This window comes from Lepidochelys kempii, chromosome 7, assembly GCF_965140285.1.
Source record: "Lepidochelys kempii isolate rLepKem1 chromosome 7, rLepKem1.hap1, whole genome shotgun sequence".
In the NCBI taxonomy this organism is placed as follows: domain Eukaryota; kingdom Metazoa; phylum Chordata; order Testudines; family Cheloniidae; genus Lepidochelys; species Lepidochelys kempii.
This window is the reverse complement of record NC_136386.1, coordinates 18,529,392-18,547,189: the sequence shown is the minus strand read 5'-3', so window position 1 is coordinate 18,547,189 and position 17,798 is coordinate 18,529,392. Positions and strand designations below refer to the sequence as shown.

Genomic DNA, 17,798 nt, shown 5'->3' with positions numbered 1-17,798 from the left:
CACAGCCCTCTTATAAGCACCAGCTGGGCTCTAATTGAGCTGGCCACAGCTGTGGTCAGCTGCACAGTCAGCTTCCCCCAGCTATTCTTAATCCTTTTCCCTGCTGCGGCCCTCTCCAGGGCTGCTTTTAACCCCTTCAGGGCTGGAGCAGGGTGAGTACCCCGCTATAGTCCCCCAATAGGTAGAATTGAAAGGACAGCCCCGAATTCATCAAATCCGTTCAAGGAACAATCTGCCAATGAATTAATTTTGGGGGTGTGGGGGGCGGGGAAGCTAAGAAAACCTGCATATATTGGAGATTGCTGTGGAGACTTTAGGGAAAAGAATGAAATCTAGGTTAAAATCCCGCAGAGAAGAACTACTCCAGAGACCACAGAGTTAATTAACTGTAGCTGGATTTTAAAAAGGGATGGGTAGTTGTAAGGCGAGTAATATTTGTTGTTATGTAAGATAAAGATATTCAGTTCATGCCGTGAAGCATTAATTTGATCACCGCAGGGCTCAGGAAAGATCTCTTCTCCTATTCCCTGCCCCACACACATCACTGCACATGTGGCTCGGAGCACAATAGGTAGATTTTAACATATCCTTTGAAGTATCAGGTATTGGCTACTGCCTCAGGCACAATACTGAACTTGATGGACCCAATAGTTCTTATGGGGAAGAGAATACTGGAATTAATTGGAGTCCAAGGTTCCAATCCCTTTGACTTTTTAGTGGGCGGTAAGGTTAGGTCCTACGTCTGGTGTGAAAACGTTACACGCTGAGTTCTAGAAGAAAAGGTGATAGCTTAGGGTTCTGTGTCTCCATTATCATTGTCTGCATCACAACACAGGCTTTCTGATTCTTAGCTTCAAGTAAGAAAATTCCTCAAGTCCCCAGTTAACATGTTATGACAATGTAAATATGCCATGAAAGTAATAGGGGTGGTTTTGATGTGAGTCAGAAACTTGGGCAGTCTCGTAGGGAATCCATAAGTGGATCAGGACTGTAGGGTATGTCTTGGGCTGCACCACGATATTCTGAAACCTGAACTACCTCACCACAGTGCAAATGTAAAGTTTCAGACCATCCTGAAGGTCTGGAACATAGACTGAAGCTAAAATAGCCAAGCACTTGGCAGATACCTCCTGGGGATGCTCCCATGCTTGGACAGTCACCAACTTCTAAATTTTGTTCTGCAGCGCATAGCCTTTGCCTCATGCCATTGAGCTATCTAGACTGAGATACCTTGCTGCTGTACTGCAGTCAGACATCTTGATGTGTCACCATGTGGTGAAGATGTATGGGCCCCAAAGGGTTTTCAGGATGCTTTCAGTGTCCTGTCAGGCTATCTGGCAAGAGGCAGGAACAACCCATCGAAACTGGAATCCAGAAAATTGTGAAGGGAGGTGACTGGTTGTTAAGGCACAGTGAGCATACTTCAAAAGACCAGTCCAGTTTCAAAGAAATTCCTTATTTAAAATTGGGATCTGGTAAAAATCTCTAGAACTGGGATAGACTTTGGGATTGTGCCCATTGTAATTAAATTACAGCAGGTGTTCATAGCACTCTGAAGAATCTGTTCATTTTCAGGCAGATGGAAGAGCAGAATAATTTACGGTTATTTTTACTCTCAGAGAAAATCGCCTTCGCTACTTCCTGTAGGAAACGTTTTGCCTCCTCACTACTGAAGTGGTTCACAAAGGTTTATCTTGGTTTAAAGGCAGCTTCATTTAGTGGATTGACATGAAGTAGGGAGCCAGTAAGCCTTAGATTTAATCCTGACCTTGCCGGCAGACTCGTGGTGTGTGGGCGAGTTGCTCGACCTTTCTGCCTCAGTTTTCTCATAAGTGCTCAAGGGTTGAAGTGACAGGTACCTTAGAAGTATCTTGGCTGGATAGCTAGAGCTGAAAATATTGGGCTAGTCACTGTTGCAAACAGTTTGGGAGATTGAGAGGTTACTGTTTCTCCATCTCTTTGAAAAGTATAAAGACCTGTATACATGGTAGGTATTATTATCCACATCAAAATACCATGATGGCTGGCTCTCTACAAATAGCTAGCAATGGGGAATAATTTTCATCAGTGAGGGAGGACTGTGTTGTTTACTATGCCTCCTCACTTCCTTTCTGAGGAAGTATCTATGGCAGCAAACCAGTATCTCTTCAATCCTATTAGTGTATTATAACTTCCCATACTGGCAAACCCACCCTTCGATCACATACTGCAGTGAGCAGAACAGCTTGCTTGTTAGGGTCAGAGATTTTGACCGCATTGATCATAATTGGGCTGGAATATCCTGTGTAATATGTTTATTTTGATGTCCCCTTTCCATTCAGAAAAAACACAAACATCGGCTATAGAAATGTTACTAGTCTGTCTTTTGTATTTGTTATAGATCAACACAATTGTTCCTTAAAAATTATTTTGTAACATTAACACTTTCCATTCTATATCACCATCCATCCAAGGATCTCAAGCAATTGCACATATTTATTACAAGTGTTTGCAGAGCACCAGTGCCTACAGGTTACAAAGGGAGGTTGTGGCATCCCTTGGAGGCTTTTAATAGGGGTTTGTCTAACCTGTTATTAGGGATGGTCTCTAGGTATATCTGGTCCTGCCTCAGCATAGGGGGATGGACTAGATGACTTCTAGCTCTGTGCTGCTATGATTCTATCATTGTGATAGCACGGTGCAAATATTAACTTTACAAACACTAAAGTAAGACATATTACAGCCATGTTAGGTATTTTATACCTATTTTACAGATAGGGAATCTGAGGCATAGGTGGTTCAGTGATTTGTCCAGGGTTACACAGTAAATCATTGACGTAGATGGGAATAGAACGGAGTCGTCCTGCCTCCCTCTCCAAATGGAAAAGTCCCAAAAAAATTAATAATGAATACTCATCTTTATATGGGTTTTCTTAGTCATCCCATAGAATTCTATCGCTGCTTCAAAAACCCTATAGAAAGAATCTCCTTTTCTATTAAATTCTATAGGTTTGTAGTGTTATTTATCTAGTGCCCTATAACATTTCTGTAGAACCCTTTAGTTGCTATAGGGCACTTTCATGCTGGCCACTTACCTGCATTAACTACTAGGCCGCACTCCTTCCCCATTGCGAGCAGAAGGTCTAGTTCATTCTGCTGGGAGCAATTTCTTTGATAGGGTGGGTACAACTATTCGTAATATGTTCAAATACAAGAAGAGGAAAATGGAGCAACTGAGCATTGCAGGATATCTGCCCGTACCATAACGTAGAGCAGTTCGTCTGTGTGACGGTGAAGAATGTTTTAAGGTAATTGATTATTAACAGAGCAGCTCACATATTTGCTGTCAGCTTAAAGTTGGTTTTATTTCTAAAATTCTGCTTCCTCTTTTGTTCTGTTGGTGCAACTTGTGTGCCTATGCCATGACCAGTGGGACAAATTCTTCTTAAATTAGGGGCCAGCCAACCACTTAAAACCATGTTCATGTTAATTGTGACCATCTGGCCATTTGTGCCACAATGGGAGCTGAGTTCTTTTGAAAACCTGTCCCTCATTTTGGTGCCCAAGTGAAGAAGGCTGAGGAAGGATGGCCCCATGAGTAGGGTAATCTAGGTCTCAGGAGACCCGAGTGCAGTTCCCTGCTCCATTACTGGTTTCCTGTGAGACGCTAAAGCTATGCCTATCACTGTACCGCCGCATGGGCTATGCAGAGTATGGAATGCAGAGTGCACCAGAATGCCTTGTGTGGATGTTGCTGGCGTGAGCTAAAAGGTACAGTACCTTGTTCATATTACCATAGAGCTCTTTGTCAAACAGTACTACATTAATTGTGTACCTTTTAGTTCATGCCAGCAACGTCCACACAGGGCTCTGCAGTTCATACTCCCATAGTCTGTGCTGCAGCGCAACCTAGACAGGCCCTTAATCTCTCTCTGCCTCAGTTCCCCTCTGTGAAATGGGGATAATAACACTTCTCTACCTCACAGGGATGTTGTCAGGATAAGTAAAGATTCTGAGGTGCTTAAATACTATGGTAATTGGTGCCATAGGTAGATTGAAAAGAGCTCAGCTCCCACTTCTAACTTTGGCCCCAATCATTTGAGCAGAGCACTTGAAAATCTGCCCCTGAGCTCTTCTGGAAAGTTTATTGTATAACATTTTGAAATAAACAAGAGCCTGAGAGTTCATCACAGAATCATGGAAATTAGAGATTGGAAGACTCGTTTGATCACCATACCTGTCTCTCAGCCAAATGCAGAATTGTCCTCTCCAGTGCAGCAGTGGGATAATTCTTGGTTCATTTTAGTATCTATACTATTTTAATGACAGGGAAGGGGTTTTGGTTAGAGTTGGGGTAGGGCTGGGACTTCATTGCTCTGTTCCCACCTCTGTTGGTGATTTACTCTTTGACCCTGACCAAGTCACTTAACTTCTGGTGCCTCAGTTTACCTCTGTTTTAAAAAAAGCAAATATTTCCCTACCTCACAAGGGTGTTGTGAAGCTTAATTAGTTAATATATTAAGACTTGAAAGTCCTCAGGTGAAAGGCACTGTAGAAATGCTAAGAATTCTTATTAGTATTTGTGGTTCTGGTTTGCTTTCTGTCGAAGGGAAGAACGGAGTTAGAAAATGCCTTTGTTCTGATCTGGGAGAAGGAGCCTGAAGTCTGGGTTTTTTTTGTTTTTTTTTTCCCCTTTATGTGTTTTTTTTTTTTAAAGTTTTTTTTTCTTTCTTTTCTGGGCACCAGAGTGTGAAGCACTCTGAAGGAGCTGTAAAAATGTTGTTAGTAAGGCTGCTGCCCTAGTTGTCAGTAGCAGCAGACTTGCTGGTTTTACAGTAACTGCTGGTTCAGTATGAATTCAGCATTAAAAAGGAGGTGAAACAGCATTATGGAGAACTCCCAGGTGTGTCTGAATTGTGAGTTTTCAGAAGTACTCGACACTGCCTTAACTCTTCTTCCACTGAAGTCAGTGGCTCTCAGTGATTTCCGTGGCAGCAGCTAGGCCAATACTGGATGCTTTGGAAAATGCCACCCTTAGGCAGACACAGATATTTTGGTTTTGTGTCTTTTGACCTGGTAATTGATGTGATGATTGTTGGGGATCCACAGTAGCACAGATTTGGAGACCTCTTCAGCAAAGACTTTTGAGAGCATGAGGCTCTGATCAGCTGATTCTGAAATAGGACAGCATTCTTCTGTCAAGTCAACACATGGATCATGGCTCCTCCATTCTGCTCTTCCCATATGTGCAGAAATCTCGTTAACAGGAATGGCATCCGCCTGCATCTAAAATGAGCAGATCATAGAGTCAAGATCCCCCTGCTGATCTGAGAAGAGAATTTTGCCTTTATTCCCCTCCTGCTTGGAATTTTATTGTGGCATTCTGAAATGCTGACTTCCTGGCACTGTGACATTAGTCTCAAAAGGGCTTCTTTCTGGAGGTAGTACTTCCTGTAACTGACATCATTGCCTGGCTGTTCACATTTTGAATATCAGAGAAGTACACTTATCTCATGAAAGTTGAAAGGCAATGGGTAGATTATGTTAATACTGTACTGAACTTCCACCCACAGTCCCAGAGTAGCTGGCTATTTGTTCTAAAATTGTCAGTGGTGAGTTAACAACATTGACATTTTGGATTGCCATCACTAGGTTTCAGTGTCAACGCCCATATGTTATGAATGAGAGCCTTTCCTACCGCTTTAAGAAATATTCTTTCAGTCTCTTTGCAGACTCAGGAAGGCACAGCGTATCAGTTCACCATCATATTTTTTCTTCAATTGTAAAGGCTAGAAGCTTATTTTAAGGAAAGCTTGAAATCTGCTGATGGGGCCTTCAAAGAAGTGTCAACATGGCTGACTGTTGGCAGTCTGATTTATTTAAATTAATCCAGGTCAGGATAAAGGATCCACTGTGACCATATCATTCGTGCCCCAAATTGGCTACTGCACATGTGGCAAGCCTGGGTTGGGGCAGGCTGAGTACGCTCACATATTGATGAGCAGGAGTCAGCCCGTCGTGTTTTTGCTCCCACTTTTAGCAAACAGTGACATACAAACATCTCCGTGTGACTTTATCGGAATTGAGGGACGTCTCTTCACATCAGTGGATAGGATGAGATGTCCTCTTTGGCTGGAGTTGCTTGTGGCAGTAACTGAGTTTTAACATTTCACTTTGAGTTTAGTGATGGTAACATTTTGATGCAGAATTCTGTTTTTGTTTTGTTTTTTTTAACGTGATTTAATTATTTTTTTCTCCCTTCAGTGTATTGCTCAGAAAGGTGATGGCAGATCTGGAAACTGGAGTCCTCTGTGTATCCACAGAACAGTCTGTTTTGGATTAATTTTGATTAGATTAACCAGGCCAAATTCTTTTTGTTTTATCTTAATCTCGGTTTTTGGGCTACACTGATCACCATGGTATCAGGTTTCAACAGTTACACAAGGACTGAATTTGGCCTACTTACATTAAATTAGGACCTGATCCCTTGTACCCACACCAAATCCCATTGAAGTCAAGCAGTGCAGTTGCTGGATCCGGGGCTTAGAATGTAAACTCCTTGGCTCAAGGGCTGTCTTAGCTTAGTTAAGATGTGTGTTAGGCACCTCACACACCTTTAGTGATAAAGAAGTAACAAATACTGTTAACAGGCACCGCATAATAGACATTAGTATGAACCTATCACTTAACAAATAAGGTGGCAGGTTTTATGATGAGCTTGAAGACTTGAAGTCAGCCACCCACTCCATGTCACATCGGTTACTTAATAGCTATCAAACCATAAAGAATCTCGGTCATGATTAAAGTTGAGTGAATACCTGATTTTTTGATTCGGTGGCTGATATGAAAAGTAAAATAAAAACGTTTGGTTTTGTTTCAAACCAAAACAGATTTTTTTTGTTTTGGTAATTCTTAACTAAACGAAAAACTTGAAAAAATTAGTTTGAATGGAATAACGGGTTTCAAATGTTGATTCATAACGACATTTCAAAATGAAATGTCAAAAAGGTTCATTTAGAAATTTGTTGAAATATCTACTGATTCCCGCCCCCACCCTCCAGTCAATTTTTTGAGCCAAAACTATTTGCAGAATTTGACCCAAATTCACCAATAGTTTTGGTGCACCAATAAATAAATAAATAAAAATGGTGAATTTTACTGTTTGACAAAAAAAAAAAAAAAAAATCACCCAGCTCTAGTCATTACTGACTTGGTCATGACTAGTGTTGGGACCAAGTGGTTGTTTAATATTAATGATCTAATTCAGGACCATGCTGGTAGCCAGTGCAACCCAGTTTGAAAATGCAATAGAAGCAATGTTGAAATACCACAGAGTTTTATTTTTTAGGAGTGGGTTTAATCCACCGAGAATTTTAGAAATGGTTTAATTATATCAGGCACTTAAATTGTTCCGATAGATCGTCCAGCTTTCTAGCTTTTCTCGGTTGCTGCTAGAACAGTGATAAACTTTGTCTACTGCTGTTTTGTTCATATGTAAGCAAAACTTCTTAACCTCTACGATTTGCAATTTGAAATGTGTATTTTAGACACACCGCAGTATGCATGTGTTGGAGACAGATGAATGTGAAGTTCCTTGCATGGGGTAAAGCCTGGAGTGGTATAAGCTCCCCAACACAGCTGTGCCAGTGCCCCTTTATCCTGAACTCCAGCCCCTCTTCTGTCCCAATGTTGGGGCCTCAAAGAGCTCTGCTCAGGGACCTGAATCTTTACCCACAATACCTTCTGTTTCAGTCTTGTCCTCCACAGGCCTGTTAAAGTGTTATTGTCATCAGGGCTGAGACATCTTCTGACTGTTCATTCCGGCTCAGTCCCCTTGCAGCTCTGCTAATGCAACTCACTGCTGATGTATAACAATCCCACCACTTCATCTTCCTTTCTATCTCTGCACACAGCTCCCTGCATTTTGGCTGAGATCCAAAACTGGAATGTCCCTTCACTCCCCATCTTTGCCAGTGCACCTCTGCCCTGATCCACAGCATCCATGCTCTTCAAGACTTGGTTCCCTTTCAAGTAGAGTCTGCCAACCAAGCCAAAATTACATAGTGGTTTTGCAGCATAGCCAAAACTCCCTTTAGGGATTGGGAGGAGACCATAAAAGTCATTTTTACTAGGTGGTAACTGGCCATTCTTAGCAGCGAATCCAATGCTGTTGATACATCTTACAAACAAGACTCAATAATATTGAAAACGTTTTTTTTTTCATGTACAGTATTTTGACAGCAATTAGCTTTCAGTTCTATCGTTTTCCCCAAGGAGGAATAATCACTTATGCATGAGAAACTGTTCCATCTTGAGTAGAAGAGAGGGGGATAATGGAAGCATCTTCATCGCTGTGATGAAAGAGTTTGATAACGGGGAGCGTTTGAATGCCAGCTTACTTTAACGTCTGTCTCTGCTAGCTAATTTTGATGAATGCATTTCTGTGCTTAGAAGGGGCTTATAGAAAAGTGCAGTAAATTGGCTGAGGAGGGAGGAATAAGCTAGGCACCGTCAGTGAACAAGGGGTACACATCTTGGAAACCCATGACCCAGGGGTGGGCAAACTTTTTGGGTTTCCAAAATTGTATGGAGGGCCGGTTCGGGGAGGCTGTGTTTCCTCAAACAACCAGGTGTGGCCCAGCCCCCGCACCCTATCCGACCCCCCTGCCCCCAGGACTCCTGCCCCATCCACCACCCCCTCCTCCCTGTCCCCTGACCACCCCCAGACCCCCTACCCCTGACTGCCCCCTGCCAGCCCATCCAACCCCACCTCTCCTTCCTGACTTCCCCGGGACCTCTTCCCCATCCAACCCCCCTGTTCCCTGCCCTCTGTCCGCCCCGACCCCTATTCACATCCCTGCCCCCTGACCACCTCTCCCCGCCAACTCCCCTGCCCTCTATTCACCCCTCCCTGCCCCCTTAACGCGCTGCCTGGAGCACCAGTGGCTGGCGGTGCTACAGCCGTGCCACCCAGAGCAGCGGGTCAGGCCGCGGCTCCGCAACTGTGCTGCCCGGCCGCCCAAAGCGTTGCGCCGGCGGTGCGGCGTGCTGAGGCTGCGGGGGAGGGGCTGGGGGCTAGCCTCCCAGGCCAGGAGCTCAGGGGCTGGTCAGGAGAGTCCTGCGGGCCGACCTCTGCCATGAGAGTTTGCCCACCTCTGCCATGACCTGTTCCTCCCAGGCTACCGTCCTGTGAAATTTGATCAGTTAGCAGAGTTGAGCCTGATCAGAATTTGGCCCAGGAAATTGCGGGGTGTGGAGTTCTGTGGAAAAGGACCTAAGGGTGACAGTGGACGAGAAGCTGGATACGAGTCAGCAGTGTGCCCTTGTTGCCAAGAAGGCCAATGGCATTTTGGGATGTATAAGTAGGGGCATAGCGAGCAGATCGAGGGACGTGATCGTTCCCCTCTATTCGACATTGGTGAGGCCTCATCTGGAGTACTGTGTCCAGTTTTGGGCCCCACACTACAAGAAGGATGTGGATAAATTGGAGAGAGTCCAGCGAAGGGCAACAAAAATGATTAGGGGTCTGGAACACATGACTTATGAGGAGAAGCTGTGGGAGCTGGGATTGTTTAGCCTGCAGAAGAGAAGAATGAGGGGGGATTTGATAGCTGCTTTCAACTACTTGAAAGGGGGTTCCAAAGAGGATGGCTCTAGACTGTTCTCAATGGTAGCAGATGACAGAACGAGGAGTAATGGTCTCAAGTTGCAGTGGGGGAGGTTTAGATTGGATATTAGGAAAAACTTTTTCACTAAGAGGGTGGTGAAACACTGGAATGCGTTACCTAGGGAGGTGGTAGAATCTCCTTCCTTAGAGGTTTTTAAGGTCAGGCTTGACAAAGCCCTGGCTGGGATGATTTAACTGGGAATTGGTCCTGCTTCGAGCAGGGGGTTGGACTAGATGACCTTCTGGGGTCCCTTCCAACCCTGATATTCTATGATTCTATGATTCCTTGAGCTGGAATTTACTCCTCCAGCTTGAAATGGCCACTGTCCAGTGAGGGTAATTGGTAGTATTTCCTTTAATTCCCCCAGCATCTTTGAGTGTGTCCTGTATGCTTGACATCCTGCTGCTGTGTATGTTATTGATGTATGTTATTAAACAGTTGATGTGTTCTCCTCCAGAAGTGGCTACATTTCATTGGCTGATAAACTGATTCCTGTGCCCATACATGATGCTCTGAGGCCCTTCGGGGTGAGGGGGATATTTAAATGTGAGAATTCTTTACTCATGTTACTCAGTCTGTGAACGTGACCTTTCTTCAATATTCTCCCCCTCCCTCAGTGTTGTGATCTGGGATTCCATGCCAGCCTAGCTCGGACATTCAGGACATACCTGTCTGCTGAATATAACCTAGAAACCTCACGCCATGAGGGCCTGGACATCATTGAGAATGCGGTGGACAACCTGGACGCACGGAGTGACAAGCATACAGTCATGGACATGTGCAACCAGGTCTTCTGCCCTCCGCTGAAGTTTGAATTCCAGCCTCACATGGGGGATGAGGTACTGGACCTGCAGAAAACAGCATCAGCAATCTGGCATAGCCTGAGCTGTGCTAGATTCCTCTCCCCCTTGTCTGTGATCTTTAATCTCTTTCCCACCCTGTTGCCTCTGTGCCTCTCTCCATGCTTCTTTCTTAATAGGCTATTTGGCTCATGTGGTCTACTTTTTTTATCTGCTTATTGCTCGGGTATTTTTTACAAACTGTTTAGAAAGCCTATGATGTGATTCCCACCTGATCAACCCAACTTGAACTCAGACTGCCACTATTTAAATACTTCTTTGTGTATCGTTTTTCAACTGCTATGTGATCAGTGCTTTGCTTAGGCCCAGATACAGGGCTTGCCAGTTAGAGATGGATTGGGGTACCCAACATTCCTAACATACCAGAAAGAGACCAGCTTGGGGGCGGGGGAGAATGATCTAATTGCTTAAAGTATTCCTATTTGTCCAGTGAATGTTTCAGTCTCCTCTCTCTGGTTTTGTTACTGCCATCAGGTATGTCAGGTGAGCGCCCAACAGCCTGTGCAGACGGAGTTGCTCATGCGATATCACCAGCTGCAGTCTAGACTTGCCACTCTCAAGATAGAGAATGAGGAGGTGAGAGCAATAACTGGCTTTGATCATTATTCCGGAGGACTGTGCTAATGACTTTACAGTCTGTGCCACATGACCGTCAACATTCTGTGCTAGAGCTTTCAGTCAGCTGGAATGTTTGGGTTGGAATCTTTTGCAATGCTGAGGCTTCTAGTGGCTTTTCTGAAGACTCCCACTGACTTCAGTGGACATTGGATCAAGCCCAGTACATAAGAGCTGCTTGATGGCCAATTACTGTGGCCAAAATATGTCATTCTCCCAGTTTGTTTCACAAGTTCTGTGCTCCCCATTTCTGCAGGTACGAAAAACTCTGGATGCCACTATGCAGACCTTGCAGGACATGCTGACAGTGGAAGATTTTGATGTTTCAGATGCCTTCCAGCATAGTCGCTCCACTGAGTCAGTCAAATCAGCCGCTTCAGAGACCTACATGAGTAAAATAAACATTGCCAAGAGGAGAGCCAACCAACAGGAAACTGAAATGTTCTATTTTACGGTGAGTCTCATCTCAAGCTATATAGGCTACGCAGCATTAATTGGTTGGGTTGTGTCCCATTTAAAATGCTTGTTAGTGAACAGCAAGAGCCAGTTTGGTCTGTTTAAATATTTGTCTTGTGTTTTGTTTGAAATTGAAATGTGTGCTTCTCAGCTGTAGGGAAATGTGCAGGGAAAAATCACGTATCCTTGTTACTTTAAAAAAGCAACAACTTGAAAAGCTATCTATGAAAGGAGACTTAAATAAATGAGCTGGGAGACTCAATAATGGGCAGTAGAGCCTTCCACTCCAGTTTGCTGATATGAAACCACCCCTGTCTCACAGTGTTCCTACCTCGGGGTCTGTGTGAGATGAGTTTGATGGTCTCTGTTCAATTCCCATAAGACATCACTCTGCAGTACTCAGTCCAGCCCACCTACCCTAAGCAAAAACTTACAGGCATGGCTAAATCTCCACTTTCAGATTTCTCTCCTATTGTTCTGTGGAGGGTATGGGATTAGCTCCGTCTGGCCACATAGAACAGGCCTCTCAATAATTTCCCATAACCCAGGGGGTCCACATGCATCCCGGGGAGTCAATAGGAGGCTAAGGCCATCCATGTGGGGAGCCCATGCCTCTCCTTTAACTCTTGGACTTCAGTGTTGTCCTTGCCCAAGAGACACAGCTTGGCATCTGCCCTGGGGACAAATTTAAGGGTAATATCCACCATGGAAAGATGGCTGTAGGAAGATACCCATAACCTGGGGCTGTAGCATCTTTCTGCAGCGAGCTCTGTGCAGATCCCAGGCCCTGTAGAACAGGCTCATTATTATTTCAATTTCAAATATAAGAGATGACTTCAAGAGAAATGTCCCCTGTTCTCAACAAGGCACAGGTTATTGAAGGTGGTTGGTAACATGACATGGCTTGTAGTGTCCCATGGTACATTCACATGTGCAGTAGGGCTTACAACTTCTCTGTGATTATTATTTTATGGTTCCCAGTCAGAGAGTTAGTTGGAATTTTATTTGTAAGGAGGTTGTTGTTTTTTTTAAGGCATTTTGCAAAAGTTGTCATCTCTCTCTCTCTCTCTCTCTTTCATTTTCTGTCCATTTCTCCCCCACTCCTGAGATGTATAAAGTTATTGGCCTCCAAGGCATTATTGGCTATGAGGCAGTTTCTAAATAAAATAGGAAGGTTATGCATTGAATGAGACTAGCTGCTTAGCATAAGTATCTGATCTCCCGAGCCAGGAAGATCTCATGCACTGGGAATTCTCCCTTTCTTATCGCTGTTTGCACAAAGGCAGAGCCCTGTCTCTGGAAGGAAAAGCTCATTGCTTATTGGGCCATTCCCAGAAGCCTGACAAAAGAAGGCTTTCTTTGAACTGTTTTCTTTGGGGTTCCTTGTGTTCCAAAGCCTTGACCTCAAGCACATGGCATAACACAAAGAATTCTGGGCTAATAAGATCAACAGTACTGCTGTTTGAATAGTGAAAAGTGAAAGAGCAAATTTTAACCCACCCTTGGTTCAGTTTTATGTATGTAACTGAAGTCTGGTTTATTAGAGCTTAACAGACTCTCCTGCTGAATCCCTTTCCAGCAGTCCACAGGCAAAAATGTATATCAATTAGAAAACATTTTCACCAAGAGTCCTTACCCATCTTGTATTTGTGTTTGTGTTTTTTCCCCCCAGAAATTTAAAGAGTATTTGAATGGCAGTAACCTTATCACCAAGCTCCAGGCTAAACATGACTTATTGAAGCAGACTCTTGGAGAAGGTGAGTCCTAGGGTAAAGTCCAGAGAGAAACCTTGCATCTCACATCAAGATTTCAAACCAGACCTTGAACTTTTCAAATCTAACCTGCTACTTTCCTTTCCCTGGGTGAATGCTAGCCTCTACAATTAGCTGCTTCTGTTAAACTTAACAGAAGTTATGCAAAAATATTCTTGACCTGATCACCTTTATTTTTGACTGAGAGTAGACTGTGAATTCAAAATGTAAATGTTCGGCTGCATTATTGCTGTTTACACTGCCAGGTGTACTGGGTGCCTCCAAGGATTCAGTCCAGAATTACAGCTATACCCAATCATGCTTTCTCCAGCAGCAACCAATGGGTTAACTGCACAAAATGGGGGGGTGGGAGGGAACCCAAAACCAATGGGAGCTATTTTAACAGGGATGCTGTATACTTCACTGTTTTCATTGGCAATTAAAGGGTCATTTTTCAAATACGTGAGGCTTCCAGATTAGGTTTTGTACATTAAACATTTTTATGAGCACTGATATGAATTGAAATGCTTGCAGAAATGTAATTTTAAATTAAATTCTCTGCAGCACTGGAAATCCAAAGCCAGCTGCAGCAGCAGCTCTGTGCTAAGCATGGAGACTTGGCAGTGAAACTGACTGGAAACACATAGTGGTTAACCTTCTGGTCTACTTTCACTTTCCAAGAAAGTGAAATGAAGAAACCAAACCAAACAAGACACAGGGTGAAAAGTAATTGGAGATTTAAAACCCTTTCACTTTTAGTAATCAGGGAGTTGTGATGGTGGTACAGTAAAGAAATTTAAGTACATTTATATAATTTTTTTTTTAAATCCTGGACAACTTTCCGGAGTCTGTGAAGTGCTGAGCACCTACAACTCTTGTTGAGGTCTGCAATTGTTAACGACAGGTGCTGACATCAAGTCAATCTGTGCTGAGACCCCAGCATCTTCCCTTATGGGAAATCCTACAGATTTCTATAGTTGGAATATAGAACAGAATAAAAAGAGACTTTTATCCCTGCCCTTATATTCCATTGGATGGTTTCAAAACTCTGTAGACAGGATCTTTATTCTTTAGTCAGTTCAGTAGGTCTTTTAGTAGGAACCTCTATTAAATTCACTAGGACTAGGATAACCCGGGGTAATATGCATTCCGGATGGTCTGTATTATTGAATTACAAGCGATTTCACTGCAGTTAATACCTTAGACAGACTAATTTCAGTTAATGTATAAATTCAATTTCTTTAATTGTAGGGACCTGGTCTTTGTGAAAGATTCCACTGGAAGAAATGTAGCCTCCTGAGTAGCCAATTGGGGTTTCCCAGGAGCACTAATGATATTGTTCAAAAAGGAAGAATTCATTAGCTTTATAAAGGCTTCTGAACTTTAGAACATAAGGGGACTCCTCATTTCTGATTGGCAGAGGAGATGCTCATGACCCACACATGCCCTCTGTGTTCATTCACGTTCACATGACTACATAAGGACACTGGGAACTTGAAGGGTATCTGCAGGCTGAACAGTATAGTATTTCAGCTACCCAAGCAATAGGTCTGAACTTAGTCATTGGACTGTGTAAACTGCAGGTTCATCCCCTCCCTGGGGCTTGGCTTTATTTACAAAACAATGAGACCCCATAAAGGTCAGCTCGCACCTTGTCCCCATCCCCAGTCTTGGCTGCTGCTAGAGTTCCTCCTTCAGGACTGATCCAATCCTGCCAGAGAGCCATTTCCACCTGCTTGTATGCAGATGGTCACCTGTCTCAGTGAGTTGGGGAAAACCCACTCAACTCTTTCCCACCTACTTAAAGAGTAGCGTGTTTCATCTACCTGCTAACAGAAGAGGGTGTTTCGGGCAAACATTGTTGGACTGTTACAAACCTCTTACACCACCTTGGACTTGTGGTTTACAGTCTGAATCTCCACTCTCTATGTAAGGGTCTCTGTCATCCCTTAGCTACAGTTTCGTTAGGTTTAAGGCTGCAACTGAGGAAAGCTCTTAAGCAGGTGCCAAAGCCTATCCCTATCCCGGAAAAGGCTTAAGCACATGCTTTAAGTTAAGTAGCTGCTTAAGTGCTGTCCTGAATAGAGACACTTTTCTCTCATTGATACCTAACACAGGGATTTTTAGGTCTATTGGGAACAATATAGATTTTTTGTGTCTTATGCCCTGTTTGCAGAAGACTGAGATGCTTTATAGCCCTGGACAGTTGTTCCACAATGGGAGAGAGGATACTTATTTTTAAAGTTTAAAGAATCAGTGGTCTCCAATCTCATTTTAGTACTACAATACGCGTACTGCTGATCTTAATGTAATAAAAAATAATTACCTTTTGTTGACCTTTATCACAAACATATTTTCTCCTCCAAGTTTATTGAGCTTTAGAACCTACCTTTCCCTTAGATCCTGTGATTTATTGCCTGTAGCATGTTTCTTAAACAGAACTGCATCTAAAGAATAACATTTTAACATAAGAAAACTGTCATGGACTCATAGGGCTCTATGAAAATACTTTCTTCTCCCAGAATTCTCAGTACTCTGAATAGCTGGATAGCCCACTAACACACCGCAGTAACAGAACAATAACAGTCTGTTTTACATCCTCATTGGGGTAGTCCCATATTTCAACTGAACTTGGGTATGGATCTCATTAGATTTAGTCAATCTCTGCACATTGCCAGGCAGAGCTCCCAGCAGCTGTTTCCAAATTCAGGCTTTGACGTTTTGGAGGAGGGAGAGGAAGGTGGAGCAAAGGGTTAGTAGAAATCTGACCATCTGAGCTCTTCCCATAGATCAGATCTTAATGCAGAGAACAGATAATAGTGCTAAGATGATACCATAAATCGGTGGGTAAAATGATTGGACTCCTGATGATGCATTGCTAATCATTGTTCCCTTAACTAGAAACACTATGGCGGTGCTTAGGAGAGAGAACTATAGTTAAGGTTGCAAAGAGTCAGTTAAAACTCCATTTTTTCCCCCTAAGAGCTGTGTGAAAACAGCCACAGGTGTGTCACAAAATTTCACGTGAAAATGCTGAGCATTTCATTCCAAGCTCTCAGGTGATTCCAACATTTAGACTTTCTGCAAAAAACCCACTAAATGGCCATTTTCACACTGGATATTTAAAATGGCACATTTCAGTGTGACCTGATTTTTATCTGAAGCAAATCTGGCATTTTCAAAACACTATATTTTTGGCTCAAAAGTAGGAAATTACTTGTTTGTAGGGACCTTAACTTTTGCATTTCTTGACTCTCCTTGATTTTATTGTACCACTTTAGTGTCACATTATTATGGGGTGTAACTTTTTTTAGAAGAAAACCAGTGGGATTTATCAACAGCTTTTCTACTGGGGGAGAAGGAGAGGTTGGAGTCAAAAATGCCATAGAGGTGGCAGGTCTGGGAAAGGATGGCTGAATGACCAGCTGTCCAGTAGAAGGGAGGTGGAGAGGAGGGCTTTTTCACCATGTTGAGTTTTAGACATATCTAGAAAGAGATGTGAGAGAGGCAGTCATGGGAGTCTGCACAGCGCAGGAGAGGTTCAGGTGGGAAAAGAGAGTTTTGCGAGTTGTAAGTGTAACCCACTGGTGAGTGTGTGTTACCGGTCCCCCTCTGTGTCCAGTCTGTCGGGGCTATGAGTCTGTTACAGCCCCAACTACAGAGCCTAGGCTTGTTAGCTCAAGCTGTAGCAGCTCATGCTTTTAGCTCTGGAGGTCTCCACTTGAGTTACAGGCTTGATGGGCAAGATGGTGGCCGTTGCACAAGCAGAGATGGTGTTTGAACTTGTGTGATTGAACAGTATCACTCAGGACAGTGTGTAGATGGCAGTGAGGAGTCAGTTGAGGTCTGATCCCTGGCAACATTGTAGCAGGAATGTGAACTTGAACGTTTTCTTTTATGTGCCATTCGAAATAAAGAAGAAATCAGCTTTCCAGGCCTTCGCAGAAAGGCACAAACAGCATGCGAAATTAGTTTACAATTTATCTGTGGAATGACATAAACTTATAAAAATGAATAGATCTTATCAGTGATATGCTGCCATTTATATAAAATCTGAGGACTATAAATACATGAAGGGAATAAGAATATTGACAGCCAGAATAGAGTCTGCCTGGATATGATTAGATGGTCTTTTATCTCTTAGGAAAAGCTGAGCTACTGAATACTTCGCTGTATTAAGATGCTATTAGTGGCCCTCCATGAGGCAGTGGGATAATCTTAGCTCACTCCCCAGGGGCAACAGTCCTTATCAAGATACTGCTTTCCTATTTGGTTTGGTATAATAATCAGACACAAGGGTCAGATCCTCGGCTGGTGTAAATCAGTGTAATTGCACTGGTAGCAATGGACCTGCACTGATTTACACCACCTGAGGACCTGGTTGGTTTTTATGAGAGGCAAGAAGACACAAAATACTATCTCGAGACTCAGTCCTGCAAATAAGCCATTGACATCAGTGGATGGTGAGG

At 43.3% G+C, this 17,798-nt stretch overlaps 1 protein-coding gene across 3 annotated transcripts in view; it reads left to right on the top strand.

The window, feature by feature from the left end:
* The window catches only part of SRGAP3 (SLIT-ROBO Rho GTPase activating protein 3), a 226,581-nt gene that overhangs the window by 176,709 nt on the left and 32,074 nt on the right, over window positions 1–17,798 (top strand). For all 3 annotated transcript variants that reach the window (XM_073351215.2, XM_073351214.2, XM_078853575.1), the window contains 4 exons: window positions 10,265–10,486; window positions 10,982–11,083; window positions 11,379–11,576; window positions 13,251–13,335. In XM_073351215.2, the coding sequence (XP_073207316.1) occupies window positions 10,265–10,486; window positions 10,982–11,083; window positions 11,379–11,576; window positions 13,251–13,335 (607 nt within the window). The remainder of the gene's footprint in view (window positions 1–10,264; window positions 10,487–10,981; window positions 11,084–11,378; window positions 11,577–13,250; window positions 13,336–17,798) is intronic.